The following is a 15,429-nucleotide window of genomic DNA, read 5'->3' as shown; positions in this document are numbered from 1 at the left end:
TGGAAGCGCCTCGTTTTCTGTTTTCTTGTAGTATAAATTGTTTATACTGCTTTGGTATCATCTCAGAGTGTAGTGGTTAACACACACTGAGCATGAATCACAAAGATAACCACCGTTGTGATATTCTTCATCTGAGGTCTAAGATTATGTCAAGCCAGCTAAGAAAATTTGGCTTTGTTGAACTTAGTTTGTTGTATACTTGAATAGAACTGATACCATTGACTGATTCCCACGCTCACCTAAATAATTCTGGGACAATATAATTTAGTTTATACAGTCCCAATCAAAAGTTTAAGACTTGAAAAGACATCTGAAAAATGGCAAAAAAAATATCATACTTTGCATGGTTGGAGCTTAAGGATCCACGTAGAGCTTCAGCATGTAACAAGAATAAATGGGAGTGAGAAAACATTTCTTGAGCATGAAATTTATTGAAAACGTTTAAATTGAAACAGGCTGTTTTACAGCTGATCAAAAGTTTAGGACCATGTGCCTTTAAAAGGCCAAATCAGTGCAAAAATGTGAATTCATTGTCCTTTTCTGTCATGTAGTCACACTGTCAGGATGTTGTGATGGCAAAGGCAAAAAAGCTTTCCCTTTTTGAACGTGGTCGGGTTGCTGAACTGCAATAGCAGGGTCTCTCGCAACGCACCATCGTTGCTGAGGTGGGACACAGTAAGACAGTCATTTGGATCTCTAAAAGTTGATTCTGTTCATCTGGACGTAGTGTTTTCAGTGGGAGAAATGTTTTGTCACTCATCCAAGTGACTTCTTCAGTCATTGAAGACTGAAGAAGCTACATCCAGATGAACAGAATCCACTTTTGGAGATTTACTTACCTGGATGATTGAGCATGCATCAAGAAAGTAATTTGGAATTTCTTAAATGATCCTGAGGGTTATGGAATAAAAAGGTCAAGCGGAAGACACCAAAATTTCACCAGCACTGAGATGGAGGATCCAGTTTGCTGTGTCAAGACACTGGCTGATCCTCAACCCAAATTAGGGCCTTGACTGGTGCCGACTGCAGCCCCATAGCCATCAGACAGCATCTGAGACCGAAAGGCTTCAAAAACATGAAACGTCTTCAAAGGCTTTGACTCCTTGAACGCCACAGAACTGACCGTTTGGACTTTGCACCAAACATGAGACATGAAAGGTGGAAAAAAGTTTTATTCTCTGTTGAGGAAAATGTAACCTTGATGGTCCTGATGGTTTCCAAGGTTACTGGCATTACAAGCAAATCCCACCAAAGATGTTTTCTACACAACACAGTGGTGGGGGCGCCATAATGGTCTGGGTTGCTTTTTCTTCAGTGGAACAGTGGAGCTTCAGGAAGTGCAGGGGCATCAAACGGCCGCTAGCTATGAAGAGAACATCCCTCATGACTGAGGGCCCTCATCTGTGTGGTAACGACTGGGTTTTTCAACAGGACAACGCTATAGTACACAATGCCCGCAGGACAAGGGACTTCTTCCAGGAGAATACCATCACTCTTTAGGCCCATCCTGCGTGTTCCCCTGATCTAAATCCAGTTGAGGACCTTTGGGGACGGATGGCAAGGAAAGTTTACAAAAATGGACAACAGTTCCAGACAGTAGATGCCTTTCTTGCAGCTGTCTTCGCCACCTGGAGAAATGTTCCCATTCACCTCATGGAAACGCTTGCATCAACCATAATTAATTTTAGATGTGATCAACAATAACGGTGGAGCTACTCATTACTGAGTTCATGTTTTGAACTCTGATTGCTGTTTTGGGGGGTTTATGGGTTTTTTTGGAGGTGTGGTCCTAAACTTTTGATCAGCTGTAAAACAGCCTGTTTCAGTTTAAGCGTTGTTTATGATAAATTGCATGCTTAATAAAATGTTTTTCTCACTCTCATTTCTTCTTGGACCTTGTTAAGATCCAACCATGCAAAATATGATTTTTTGCCATTTTTCAAGTGGTCTTAAACTTTTGATCAGGACTGTATCTATCTGACGCTGCCAGGTTGCACCTCAGACTCAAGGAGCTCAATGATGCCCTGGTCCACATGTCGCTAAATTTAAGTATCATTTCATGAGGATTTGGCTCAGGCATGCATACATACAAGCATGTGGGCTCCATACAAACTACTATGCAACATTTTAAGTTGTGGCAACGCTGGATCTTTTTTTTCTTTTACGTTTTTACTTCAATTTTCAAGGTGTCTTTGAATTCAGCCCTCTGTAGATTGATCACTTTAATTTCCTGACTTTTGTTCCTAACATTATCCAGTCCATATACAACATGATTTCTCCCACCCCTTTACGATCTGATGTGTTTTGTGAAATTATGTTTTGTGAAGTGATTGATAGCTTATAGCAACAGGAGTAACAGCTCAATGTGGTTGAAAGTTTGAATCTGAAACAAAAGGTTGTGAATAATCAGCTAAAATAGTTCGCCCGACGTTTTAAGAAATAGAGCTAAAACTATCGACGATAAAGGACGAAAGAGTTAAAAAAATATTTATGTTAGACACCAACATCTAGTTGAAACTGAATAAACCAGAGGATGGATATTTTGATCCCAAAGGGTGACTGCTGAATTCTTTTGACGTACAATTGTGAGCAAAATTAAGTCATACAGTCTGTTCCTCAAAATGTTAATACCCACAAGTCAGACAAGCAACAGCCAAGCCTATGTTAATTATTCAGTTAATAGTAGCTTTGAGTCTCTGGCCAATCTTGTTAAAAAACAAAAACAAAACATCAGCTCGCTTGAAACTTGCAAAACAAATTCACGATGTTTGTTATTTTGCATACCAGTTCATGATGTGGTTTCAGGTAAGTTATGAACGCCAGTCTGGGAGACAGAAACTATGGTGTTTTGCTCTTCAAACACAAGACTGGTCGCATCTGAAAATCTTGATTTAAATTGACGCTTTTCCAGTCTTTCCACATTTCTTTCTGTTCCATAAGCTACTTCATCAATCTACACCAGAGTTACACTCCACAAATAAGACAACTCTTTGTTGTCACTGCACAGTCATACTTAGTACAACGAAACTGGAAAACTGTCCCATGTCGGCACTAAGCACTACTAAACACAACATGGAAGAAACTGATGTTGGTGAAAATATGGGGTTTTTTTGTTGTTGGTTTTTTTTTGTAAATTACCTTCCCTGTTAACACTTAAATTAATTGATATATTATTTCATAAATGTTTTAACAAATAATATTGCACAGGTATGGGTATGTCTTTTAGTTTGAAGATCAGCGTATTTCATGGCTAACGTAATACATCCGGTAGCCAGCTGAATTTTAACGTCATTTCTGCTGGTACGTGTGTAGCTACTGTATTCCCGCAGCTATAGTTCTAATGTTAAAAGCTGCTGTCCTGCTGGTCAGCTGTTCTTCCTCTATCGCGTGGAGCATTGTGTGGATACTGTCTGTTTAACCGGACATCGGGGTCTCTGTGAGTTTTCCAAGCATTGCTCTTATGTTTGTTTGTTTTTTACCCCATGTCGAAGGACAAGTTTAAAAGACAGCTTTAACTGTCGGATTGTTGTGTATGCTTGCTTACTTTACCGCTTATCTTTGTAAACAGCAGCTTGGCGATTTCTTAAAATGTTGTTTTGAACAGTATGATTTCTTGCGAGGGAAATGTACTACGTGTTCTTTTAGCATCTGAAATCCGATGAAACATTTTGAAAGTGTCTTAATTTAGGTTTGATGATGCGACTGCGAATCACTTACCGAGGCCTTGGAATGACGATTCCCTGCTCTGAGGACCCTATGTACCTGGTAGTGATTAGTTAGCCAATACAGCTAACATATCGGTGCTAACCCTAGTTTAATTAAAGGGAGCTTAGAATGTTACCCAGTGTTACCTAAAGTACCCCACCCCACCACCACCGCCGTTTTTCACTGAAATTGCGTTAGGATAAAGACTTAATATTGCGAGCAAAATATACATTGAGAGTTGGACCGTTAGCTAGTTAGCAGCGACCTAGTCTGTTTAGAGCACATATAAACCCTGCTACGGTACAGCAGCAGCGATATCAGACCCCCATTAAAAAGCTGTGCTACATTCTAAACTTCTGAGGTTTTAACATGTGACAGTCCAGGGTTTCATTGGTCTGACCCCGTTTGAATGTGCATGAACTCCACATTTGGGCTGCATTGAACTGGATTTATCAGTTCAAAATATAGGAGTCAGCGCTGATGGAGCATTGGGTTCACCCGTTATTACCGCGAACACCCGTCAGCCTTTATGAACGCATCTGCTGTTGTACTATCAAAATATCTGTAATTTCTGCTAGGGCTGCAACTGTCAATTTTTTATTTTTAGTAATCGGCTAGTCTTTGGATTAATCCATCAATTAATCGAGTAATTGGATAAAAATAAATTTTGCGCTATTAATGAGCAATAATGAATATTAAAAATAGAATAGAATAGCCTTTTCTTGTCATTGCACATGCATAACGAAATTGTAGGTGCTCCGTTCAAACTATGCATGGATAAAAATATAAATGGTAGGACAGTAAGAATAAATAACAAAACAAGAGGAATATATACAAAGCAGGAGAAATGCACACATTAGAGGACACAAAGAAAAAACACAGGTACTTCAAAATGAGCTGTTAGAAATGGCAATGTTTTAATAATTTAACTGCACAACAACATCTGTTAAAACAACTAATATAGTATTTTGTTGTATTAAAATAGTTGTTTTGTTTTTTTTAAAGAAAACATTTTCGTAAATGCAAAAATAAATAAATAATCTCAAGTATGGTAATATAAAATAAAATAATATACACATGCAACGAAAACTAAGGCATAAAATAAAATTGCCTGTACAGCTCAGTGATTAGCACATTTGCCTCACAGCAAGAAGGTCCTGAGTAACTATGTGTTAGACTGGGCACCCAGACCTGTACCCTGCCTCTGCCACAAGGATAAGCGGAAGAAAGTGGATGGATGTCTTCTTGGAAGGCTTTCTTACATTAATATGTTGCAAAAATAGTTTTGTGTTGCATCTGCTGGATGACATAGATTAAGTGTGTTTTCATATGTATGTGTTTTGTGCATGTGTTTCTGCGTATTTAAGTGTGTATGTGAATATGAGAGTTTGTGTGTCTGTAAGCCTTAAAAGAGTGTGTGTGGTGGCTGCAATGAAGAAAAGCAAGCATATCAGCATTCTGAAGTTTGCCCTGTGCATTGATGTATAATTTTTTTGCTGCTGAACAGACATTATGATGGTGTAGATGTTAATAATGTTAATAATAATTCACTGTCCAAACTAACAGCCCCAGGTCACTGGCTCAGAGTTTTTTGGGGGAAGAAGCTGTTGTGAGATAATATTTGATATTATTTCACTTTAAATCTGTAAAATAAATTTACAAAAGCCTTGAAATAAATATGGTCTAAACTCACAAAATATGGTCTCTAAACTCGCCCCTGTTTATTGCAGGTGTCGCAGGTCACTGAGATGGAAAGTGGGACTTCTGCCGTCAGCCTTCAGCAAGCGGCGTAATTAACTTAGTCTGATACACGGTTTAACCGTCCATCTGCATATTTTAAAGATATCCCACTTACGTGGCTTTATTTGACATTTTTGCTGTGTAAAACAAATGGTGGAGTATACAGCTACAAAGTTTGCTTTTCTTCACGTCAGAGTTCCACCTCTCAGCTCTTCGTGGTGTAAACAGACTCTGGCTCCATGTTAAACTATGCTAGAGTCATCGTCGCTGCTGCTGTTCTGTCAGTCTGTTGGAAAAACTGTGTGGGCTTAATATTGTGAAACTTTTTATTCACATGCTACTCCTACATATGGTTGTATTCCAAGTCTGTTTTTAGTCACAAATGTTACAGAGTGATGTATCAATCGAAGCAAATCATTTGTGTCAAGGATTTTTTATAATACAGTTATTTGAATTACTAGATGACTGGTTGCTACACTAATATCTGCACAGTTCAAATAACTGTCTGCACAGGACAGGGCTGTAGATTAACATTGTTAGCTCATAGTACTGGTGGTAACAAGGTTGCCAGTTTTGTAGCACAGAGCAAAAAGTTGTAGTGCAAGCATGAAATGTGGTGTTTTTTTAACATTGTGTCTTTTAAATATCTTGTTTGACATGACATAAGAATTGTTTGATTTTCTCCTTTTTTGCTGCTTCTGAGCAGTAGTGACAAAATAAAAGCTGTGCCTTAGCATCGTAAATCAGCCATGGAAAGTCATGTTTTCACTTGCTGTTGTACTTTTAAACCTTTCCTTTTCTTTCAGACGTACCTTCATTTGGTGCAGGTTCTGTGTTTGTTTTGTCCTGATGGGCTGGTTTTCTTTTAAAGGTTAGAAATATTGCTCCATTCTTTTCAGCGTGAAAATACGCTTCCAAATTCCAACTCCTTCTATAAGGACCCCCACACAAGATCACTTGGGGTCACTGCACCGGGTGTTCTGATTACCACAGGGATCACTGTTGCCTTCACCCTCCATATCTTCTTCAGTTCTTCTCTGAGGCCTTGGTACTTCTTGAGCTTCTCGTGTTCCTTTTTCCTTATGTTGCTGTAACTCAGTATAACAATCACTACGGCCATCTTCCTCTACTTGTTTACTACTCCTATGTGCAGGTTGGTTAGCCATCATCGGTTTGTCTGTCTGTATCTGAAGTCCCACAGGATCTTAGCTCGTCATTCTCAACCACCCTAGGAGGCGTGTCCCATTTTGACCTCAGGACTTCTAGGTTATACTCTGCACAGATGTTCCTGTTCACTATGCTGGCCGCTTGGCAGCATTCCACGTTTGCTGCTAACATCTGGCACCCTGCTGTTATGAGCTGGATTGTCTCGGGAGCATCTTTACACAGCCTGCACCTGGGATCTTGCCTGCTGTGGTAGACCCCAGCCTCTAACAATCTTCTGCTCAGAGCTCGATTTCTCGTTCACTTCTTTCATACAGCTTGATGTCAGATATGTAGAGGAGGTGGCTGACGATTGCTCCATTCTGTAGTCTGTATCCGTAGCCAGTCTTGCAGTGATCTCACTGAGGGATTCAGGCCTATGCAGAACAGCAGTGGGGGCAGGTTATCTCCTTGGTAGATCCCACACTTGATGTTGACTTGTGCAGTTGGCTTGAAGTTGACCTCTAGTATTGTTCGCCCCATCTCCTGAAGGCATCAAAACTATGAATGAACAGATATGGAATTATGTAGTAAACACCCCTGTTCACTTCAATTTAAAATAGGATGGCTGCTGCCAGCTAATTGCAGCATTTCCGAACCGTAATCATATACAGGTCTCACTACTATCTTGTGAACTGCTGCCATCCTTCTGTCACAAGTCACCCTGACACTACTCATCTCCACTCATTCCATGATGCCTGCACTCTCTTTTTATATTTCTGATGCACTCCTGGTTCTTTTTCCATGGTTTATCCCAGGTATCTACCTTCACTACCTCTACTCCTTGGATGTTGACCTTTTCACCTGTCTCCGTCTGAAGCTGGTTTTATGGTCGAGCAGAAGCGGTGTGTTCATTGTCAGCTTCAGTCCGGGCCCCTCTGCCTGCAGGGAGCTCTGCTGTCAGATGGAGGCAGTGTAGAAGATATGCAGGCCACTTTTGCTCGTGTTGTTAGTCTGTCAGGCAGCCTCGGAGAAGAGCAAATATGTAACATCCAAAAAAAAGTGAAGTGAAACAGAGTGTTAGAAATAATGAAACGTGTCCACTGCAGCCCTCATTTGTGCTTTTCAAGCTGTTTTTTGATCTTTGAAGTTCTTTTTTTCCTCCTCAGTTCTCCTTTTCCCAGTAAACTCCACTATACCATAAAACCAGCTTTATTTATACTCATGTATTTGGTTTTGCTCCTACTGACTTTCATTCCTCTTCTCTCCATTTCATACCTCCACCTCTCCAGGCTCTCTTGCAGCTGCTCCTTGCTCGCTGCAGATCACAATGACACCTGTGAACATCATAGTCCATGGAGTATCATACTATCACCACTGTAAACAAGAAAAGGTTAGAACCATTTTGTTATTCCACTCTTACCAGTCACCGTCTGTTCCTCCCAGTTCTTCAAGTACATGTTTACCTTTGCCATTTCATTTTTTCCCCTGCACTTCCATATGTCCTTCCTCATGTTAACATCATACCTAGCCAACACCTCATCACCTTTATTCCCTTTATCTACATGCCCATTGATGTAAGCTCCAGTCATCACTCGTCTACCCAGGGACATTTTTTGTTACTTCATCCAACTTAAGCCTCGATTATGCTTTCCATGTCCACAAGTCTGCTGCCTGGTTTTAAGTGACCTAAATTTTATAATAAGAAAGTAAAGGTGGGGCTTCGTACCAGTTTCCCATCTGTTCTTTGTGACCAAGCGGACTTGTCCAGAGAATTTCTATAACTGTGCACCAGCTACACGTGCCCAGGTGCTGAACTTCCAACCCTGTATCATCTCAAAGCATGTAACAGACATGCTGGTCCACCTTGTGGATGTCACATGAAATGGACCCACATACAGAAGTTGCAGTAAGCTGCAGTACAAGCCGTGGTGATATTTTATTTCAAGCCAATGTGAAAACAAATGATTAAAGAGATATTACTCATACATTTAAATGTAAACAAATATCAGCCACCTAGCTTAATCTTACCTGACATAGAAGAAGCCTGAAATGTAGTTCACGCCTTCCTTGGTCAGTAGTGACTTGCTGGCTGTAAATATTTAATCTCCCCCTGGTGAAACTGCAGCTTCTGTATGCGTGCTCTCCAGAATTCCTGATAATGAGCAAGAGACACAAGTCTATGTTGTCTTAATATTATGTTAGCAAATACATTTTTATACTTAATTTTCTTACATAGGCAATTTACTGTCTCACAGCTGCTTTTTAAAAATGCATTATGTACGAGAACCTAGGAGTAGTAACTTTGTTAACACCCTTATGCCAAAATCACCTTACAACCTGGAGGGGTCCCCAGTGATGCTGGATATTTCCTGAGATGCAGCATATGGACATTAGTAATACAATACAGCTTCATTTCCTTCTAACTGATTGAGCTAACTTTAAATTTTATTAAAAATGGCCAAATACTTATTACCACCTCTTTCTAAGATGATCCTGTCTGCTCTCTCTGCAGGTGGCGGCTGTCATGTAGTTAGGCCTTTTACTTCATGGATTTCGAGTCTTGAGGATTTTGAACATTTAGTTTTTGTCACTATTTGTCTAAGTTCCTAGACATTCTATTATACACTTAATCATGTGTAATGCAGTCCAATAATGAATAGAACTAGGTTGGGAAAATTCTTGTTTTTCTAAACTCCAATCAAAATGCAATTTGTGTTAGAATGAGAGAGTGACCGAGAAAGTAGTAAAAGCAAGTAAAACCAAAGGGGCCAAAGTGCTTGTGCTGGTAACAGAAGAGCCACCCTGTCAGTAGGTTGGCAGCACCTGAGGTAGCCAGGGCGTGAGGATGACTAGCTTGTTTAAACGCAGTAGCAGCAATGGAGGCTCCAGAAGCAGCGGAAATGGAGGTGGGGGTGGCAGTGGACAGGGGCAGCTTAACAATAGCAGGCCAAGCCGACAGGTCAGACGCCTGGAGTTCAACCAGGCCATGGAGGACTTCAAGACCATGTTCCCCTCTATGGACTATGAGGTGATAGAGTGTGTGCTGCGATCTAACAATGGAGCTGTGGATGCTACCATCGACCAGCTGCTGCAAATGAGCATTGACGGACAAGGCTCAGATGACAGCTCAGACTCGGATGACAGCATCCCACCAGAGGTCAGTGGAAAGGGTCCAAGGGTACAAACACCAATACCTGCTGAGCTTGACTGGCTGTCAGTGCTGGCACTGTAAACCAAAGCATCCCCTGCATTTAAATTGCACATTAGGATTCTGGTGATGACCAGGCTTTTACAGTGTTCATGTTTGGATTTGCACATGTTTTGCATTCAGAAACGTGAGCAAGAAATGTGACGTTTTGAGAAACATGCGCATCCAATGTATACAATGCAAAAGCACAATATTATGATGTTTGAACTTTCTTTGATGGTACAGAGCATAGTGGCTCAAATCACATGATAATGGCAAGGCAACAGATGGTAAAATGCATCTAGGAATACAGTAATAACCAGGTTTTAAGTTCAAGTGTTTAAGTTCCATGTGAAGGGATTAAAGGTTACAAAAATCAAAGTATGGGAAGTTTTAAAAACCAGGTTGCTATCTAACAGGATACCTGTAAAAGCAGTCACTGAAAATCTCAAGATGGCTCTGAAAAAAGAATGGATACATGTGATGAGATTTCTCAATCACATGTATTCATGTGATTTTTAGAAGTTCTGTTGATACAAAATTGTATTTTTTTTTTTTCATTTTCTTTTTTTAAGAGAATCTGTTCTATAATGGTTTACAGCCAAAGACTGGAACTGCAGAAATGTCCATTTTTTTTAAACAAGTTGTATCGAATCAGATGTTCTTGTCTAGGATGTGGTCATATGCATGAAGGCACCATGACAAGTATAACAATAACACGATGCTAGTCAGTCTTTTTACTGAAAAGAGCATAGCTACTCAGTTCAAGATCAAGACATTTTGCACTAACTTGAAGTTTATTTAGCTGAAAAAATGGAAATCTAGCTGAAGGCAGCTTAAATCAATCAAAGCACCTAATCAAACAAAACTTGTGTTTTCTAGATATTGGAGCGAACTCTGGAGCCTGACAGTTCAGATGAGGAGGCACCTCCAGTTTACTCTCCACCAACATATGACATGCACATTTATGATAGGAAATACCTAGAAGCCCCACCAACACTATCTCCACGGTAAGTAACAAAGACTTAGGTGCTATGTTTTACATAATTGTTCTGTTGATTTTTTTAAATAAAATACCTCTGTAACCTGCTGAAGCCTCAGGCATTGCTTTTGTAAATAAAATATATCAAGAACATTTCTTCAAATGTCTCTTGGACTCAAAGATAAATTGTCTTTTTTTCTAGGTCAAAAGTCAAGGTCACAGTGACTCATCAACATGAGTCCATATTTCAAGAATTCAGATTCTAGTTATAACAAAAAAGTGAAGTGATAACATTTTCCCAGGTTAATGGTCAGTTTCACTGTAATATCACAATGCAGACACATTTTCAGAGTGGACATGGGTCCCTAAAATATCTCAAAATATCTTCAGTATTCATTGTCTGGGTGGGTGTTTCAGTCGTTGCAGTCACTTCAGTGTTGCTATTTTCACAATTTCACATATTCAGAGCAAACGATGCCTCTGTGCTGTGTATTCGAGGTGTTTTAGATTAAGAACAAACAGCTTCCATATATGTATATATGATCATGTTATTTGCTAATAAAATTTTTTAAAACCAATGAAATCCTTCTAATTTTTATTGACTGTATAATAGAAACGTAAAAAATGATCTAAATAAGTGGCAAAGAAACAAATAAACATTGTACGTCTACCAAAACTTGGCCACAGTTGTAGTTGTGTTCATCCAAACCGGGGCCTTTACAGTGTTTTTATGCTCGCTGCATGCCTCTTGTCGTGGCTGTCATACACCGATTTTGACGTTTGGCACGCTCGGTTGAGCACCTCTCAATTTTTGTAACTGCTGTGTTGCACTGTGGCCGAGTAGGGGTTTTTTTTGGGGGTTTTTTTGTCCTTCCCTGAGGGCAAAGTCTTCCAGGTTTGACTTCCCCTTCCTGTCTCAGCAACTATTTCACAGTGTTGTCTGAGTGGCGCCACCTATCATTCAGGAGAATGCTGCTGCAGTCCCTTCCTATGCCTTAACAGCGGGCATACCGGAGTGACTGTGTAATGATCATGTGGTGGCGAGTGAAGCAACCAATGTATAACCAGAGATTATACTGGTGACCTTAGTTGTGCTTTTATCTTTCAGCAAACTGTGGAGAGTTGTAAAGTACAAAGGCTTTGTTCAAGGACAAAGGACATGGTCTACGTAGGCTGAGTCCTTTGAAGGAACCAACCCCTGAATTTGCAGTGTTTAAACACAAACGGCCCAGTACAGCTGTTGTGTGGTTTTCCTTTTGTGTTTTTGATCTTTTGTTTTTCCCCTTATTGTTGTTTCCTTTTGATACCTTATTTTTTTCTTCCAGGCCTACATTTCAGACAACCAGCAGTTGACCAACACATACAGTCCACACAAGGAGATGCATTCTTTTAATTTTTAAATTTTTTTTTATGTATTTATTTTTTGGAGGATTGCACATGTCTATGTACGTTGAATACCCTTAGTCCTTCAATCTGTGTAGCAGAATAACTACGCAAACTGACACAAAAGCAGTGCCATCCCCCATAAGAGTCCTTTCCTTTCAGACAGTGTATCCCCTGAGGAGGGTCTTTTCTGGGGTAAAAGTATCTTCCTTTTCATGTAGACCCTGGTCCATGCAATTGATGAAGAAATTTTCTCTGACGCTTTGTGCCGCCGAGAAAAGTTACTGCAATGTGAAACTTTGTAACTATTATTGACTTCATGCATTGCTTTAAGTGGCCATTTTTAAAAAAGGAAAATGAGCATAGGTGTTTCCCCAGTTACCACTATATGTGAAGGACAGTGTCACAGGGAATTCGTAGAACCTTTTTGTTGTGAGGTGAATGTCCTGCTTGGCTGGGGCCTTTCTGTGTGGAGTTTGGTCTGGTTTTTCTGACTTCCTCTCACAGTCCAAACAGACACATGTTAGGCTAATTGTCGATTAGACAAGTAGTTCAATAGTAAAACTGTAAAAGCACCATGCAAATGCCAGTGTGGGTCCGATCCTGTGCTGCTCCTTTAACATCTGTATCAGCAGCTATGATAATTCATCCAAAGATTATTTACTGCAGTACAATAATGCAGAGATATGTAAATAGTTATGGGGTGAAAACAGACAATACCAAACAGCCCAGCTCCTTTTGTGACTTGAACAAAAGGCAGCATAAGATTGTATGTTATATGCAAACACTGACAATGCTTTAAAGACCTAAACCAAGCAAAGAGTTGGCACGTCTTAAAATCGAATTAGCCTGTTTTAATTGTTTGACAGTATTATAGATTGTGTCTAGGCCACATTTGCAAACACTCACCAGGCATTTTCTCATTCATAACATCATTTTCCTGTTGAGATATATGGGGAAAAATAGATGTTTCTTGTCTCTAGCACTCCCTAGTTATTATTGTGAGAGCACCATATAAAGGATTTAAATAATTAATAATAGTTTCAGATAGAGACAACTTGAAAATGCAACTGGTAGATTTACTAATCTGTCCTGTTACTCCATGGACTCTCCTAGATCTAAAGCCCAGCCTCCTTCAGCTCACCAGCAGGTTAGAAGCTACCGTAACTGGAACCCTCCATTGCTTGGAAATCTCCCTGATGATTTTCTACGGATTCTTCCACAGCAGTTAGACAACATTAAGGTAAAAATGGGATTGTTTTTTCCCAAGCGTTCACGAGATGGCTCCTTTTTTTCTCTCCTTACTGTTAAATAATACTGTTAATGTCTTTTTCTTATGTTGGCCTTGTTTGTTTTTTGTTTTTGTTTTTTTTGTTTGCTTGCTTTGTGATACTGTAATATGTATGTAGTTAAACGAACAAAAACAAAATAAACCTGTCAGAGACAGAGAAAAGCCTTACGGAGTGGCTGAATTAACAATCTGGGACATGCTTAAAAAGAAGAATTGCATTTGTTGGTTAAGAAAACACTTTCATAACGTATCCAAGTCAAGAACGTTGTCAAGGAGGTAGTGTGTCAGCCTTCACTGACAGAAGATTGTGTTCTGACAGCCAAACATTTCTGATGTGGCTAAGTTAATTATGTTAATTATATTACTGGGGGCAAGAAGGAGAACATCTGGTGTAATTCAATGCAATTCAATTTTATTTATACAGCGCCAAATCACAACAACAGTTCTCTCAATGCACTTTAGATTGTAAAGTAGACCCTACATACAGAGAAAAACCAAAGAATCATATGACCCCCTGTGAGCAAGCACTTTGGCGACAGTGGGAAGGAAAAACTCAATTTTAACAGGAAGAAATTTCCGGCAACGGATGTATCGCCAGATATGTTATTTAAATATAGACGTTTGGTATCCACAGGAATGTCAGAATCTCAGCTAAAAGCGTACAATACCATTTAAACAACCACCAAACAGCAAACAATTAAAGAGCAGGTAAATCCACAAAACGATGTAAACATAAATCGCTGATCGTTCACCCGACATGCTGTCGGGTACTGAAATCCAACCTCTCACAGATTCTGAAACTGCAGGTTTCGTTGTCACATTTTCATCACAGAAAAGTTTGTTTTTCACTTTCTTTTTTGTGATATTCTTTTTATTTCTTTTGTTGATGCAAAGACAACTTTAAAAGCATCACAAACATTAAAAAAAAAAAAAAATCCAAGCCAAACGGAAACAGTGAAAACTGGCAGTCCTGATAGGGAGTTTTCTGAAACCGTCAACTCATCCTGAAATTTTACTGTCAGCTAAGAGGGCCATAACAGGGAACACCTTTCACAGTAATAACGAGTTACAGTAGTCCATCCTAGAGGTAATAAATGCATGAACTAGTTTTTCTTTGTTACTCTCAGACAGGATATGTCTCATTTTTGAGACATTGTGCAAATAGAAGAAAGCAGTCTTACATATTTGTTTAATGTGTGCATTGAACAATATATCCTCCGCAATTCTTCACAGTGTTACTGGAGGCCAAGGTAATGCTATCCAGAGTAAGCTTCTAGCTAGATGCCAAATTTCTAAGATTTTTAGGGCCAAAGTACAATAACTTTAGCTTTATCTAAATTTAGAAGCAGGACCACCGTGCCAATTAGAAGTGGCACAGTGGTTAGCACTGTTGCCTCAGAGCAAGAAGGTCCTGAGTTGAATTCCACAATCAGGCTGTGGTCTTTTTGTGTGAATTTTGCATGTGTTTGTGTGGGTTCTCTCCAGGTAATCCGGAGGCCACTCCCGCTAATGCGTTAATTGGAAACTCTAAATTGCCCAGAGATGTGAATGCAGGTGTAAGTGTGAATGGTTGTATGTGTTAGCCCTGCAACAGACTGGCAACCTGTCCATGGTATACTTTGCCTCTCACCCTAAGACATCTGGGATAGGGTACAGGTGCAGCTTTCCCAGCGACCCTGAAAAGGATAAGCGGAAGAGATGTCTTTACATCTGTATGACATTCCTACAGTTTAACTATCTGGCTTCACGGATAGAAGCTGGGTTCTATCCGTGTGTTTGAGAGAGTTGGGTGTTATCTGAATAGCAGTGAGAATGTATGCATACATTGCTATACCTAAGGGAAGCATGTATAATGTAAACAGAATTGGTCCTAGCACTGAACCCTGTGTGTGAAGAGGACTCTCCATTTAAATGAACAAATTGTAGTCTGTTAGGTCGAAATGATTCAAACCATTGCAGCGCAGTACCTGTAATACCTACAGCATGTTCTAATCG

The 15,429-nt window shown here is 39.8% G+C and overlaps 1 protein-coding gene across 7 annotated transcripts in view; it reads left to right on the top strand.

Annotated features, from left to right (window-relative positions):
* Positions 1–3,137: 3,137 nt before the first annotated feature.
* Positions 3,138–15,429, top strand: part of LOC146559118 (CUE domain-containing protein 1-like) — a 33,076-nt gene continuing 20,784 nt past the window's right edge. For 2 of the 7 annotated variants that reach the window (XM_085244833.1, XM_085244836.1), the window contains exons 1-5: positions 3,139–3,436; positions 7,881–7,981; positions 9,104–9,748; positions 10,661–10,788; positions 13,260–13,386. In XM_085244833.1, coding sequence (XP_085100959.1) covers positions 9,437–9,748; positions 10,661–10,788; positions 13,260–13,386 — 567 coding nt within the window. In that variant the 5' untranslated portion in view covers positions 3,139–3,436; positions 7,881–7,981; positions 9,104–9,436. Of the gene's footprint in view, positions 3,437–6,036; positions 6,317–7,880; positions 7,982–9,103; positions 9,749–10,660; positions 10,789–13,259; positions 13,387–15,429 lie in introns of those variants that run through there. The other 5 variants (XM_085244829.1, XM_085244834.1, XM_085244835.1 and 2 more) reach the window with 5 other exon arrangements.

This window comes from Mchenga conophoros, linkage group LG14 (assembly GCF_057382185.1).
Source record: "Mchenga conophoros isolate Kocher_MC1m ecotype Shallow Benthic linkage group LG14, M_conophoros_male_GT1.1, whole genome shotgun sequence".
Classification (NCBI taxonomy): Eukaryota; Metazoa; Chordata; class Actinopteri; order Cichliformes; family Cichlidae; genus Mchenga; species Mchenga conophoros.
Note: the sequence above shows the minus strand (reverse complement) of the source record. Positions and strands in the feature narration are given on the sequence as shown.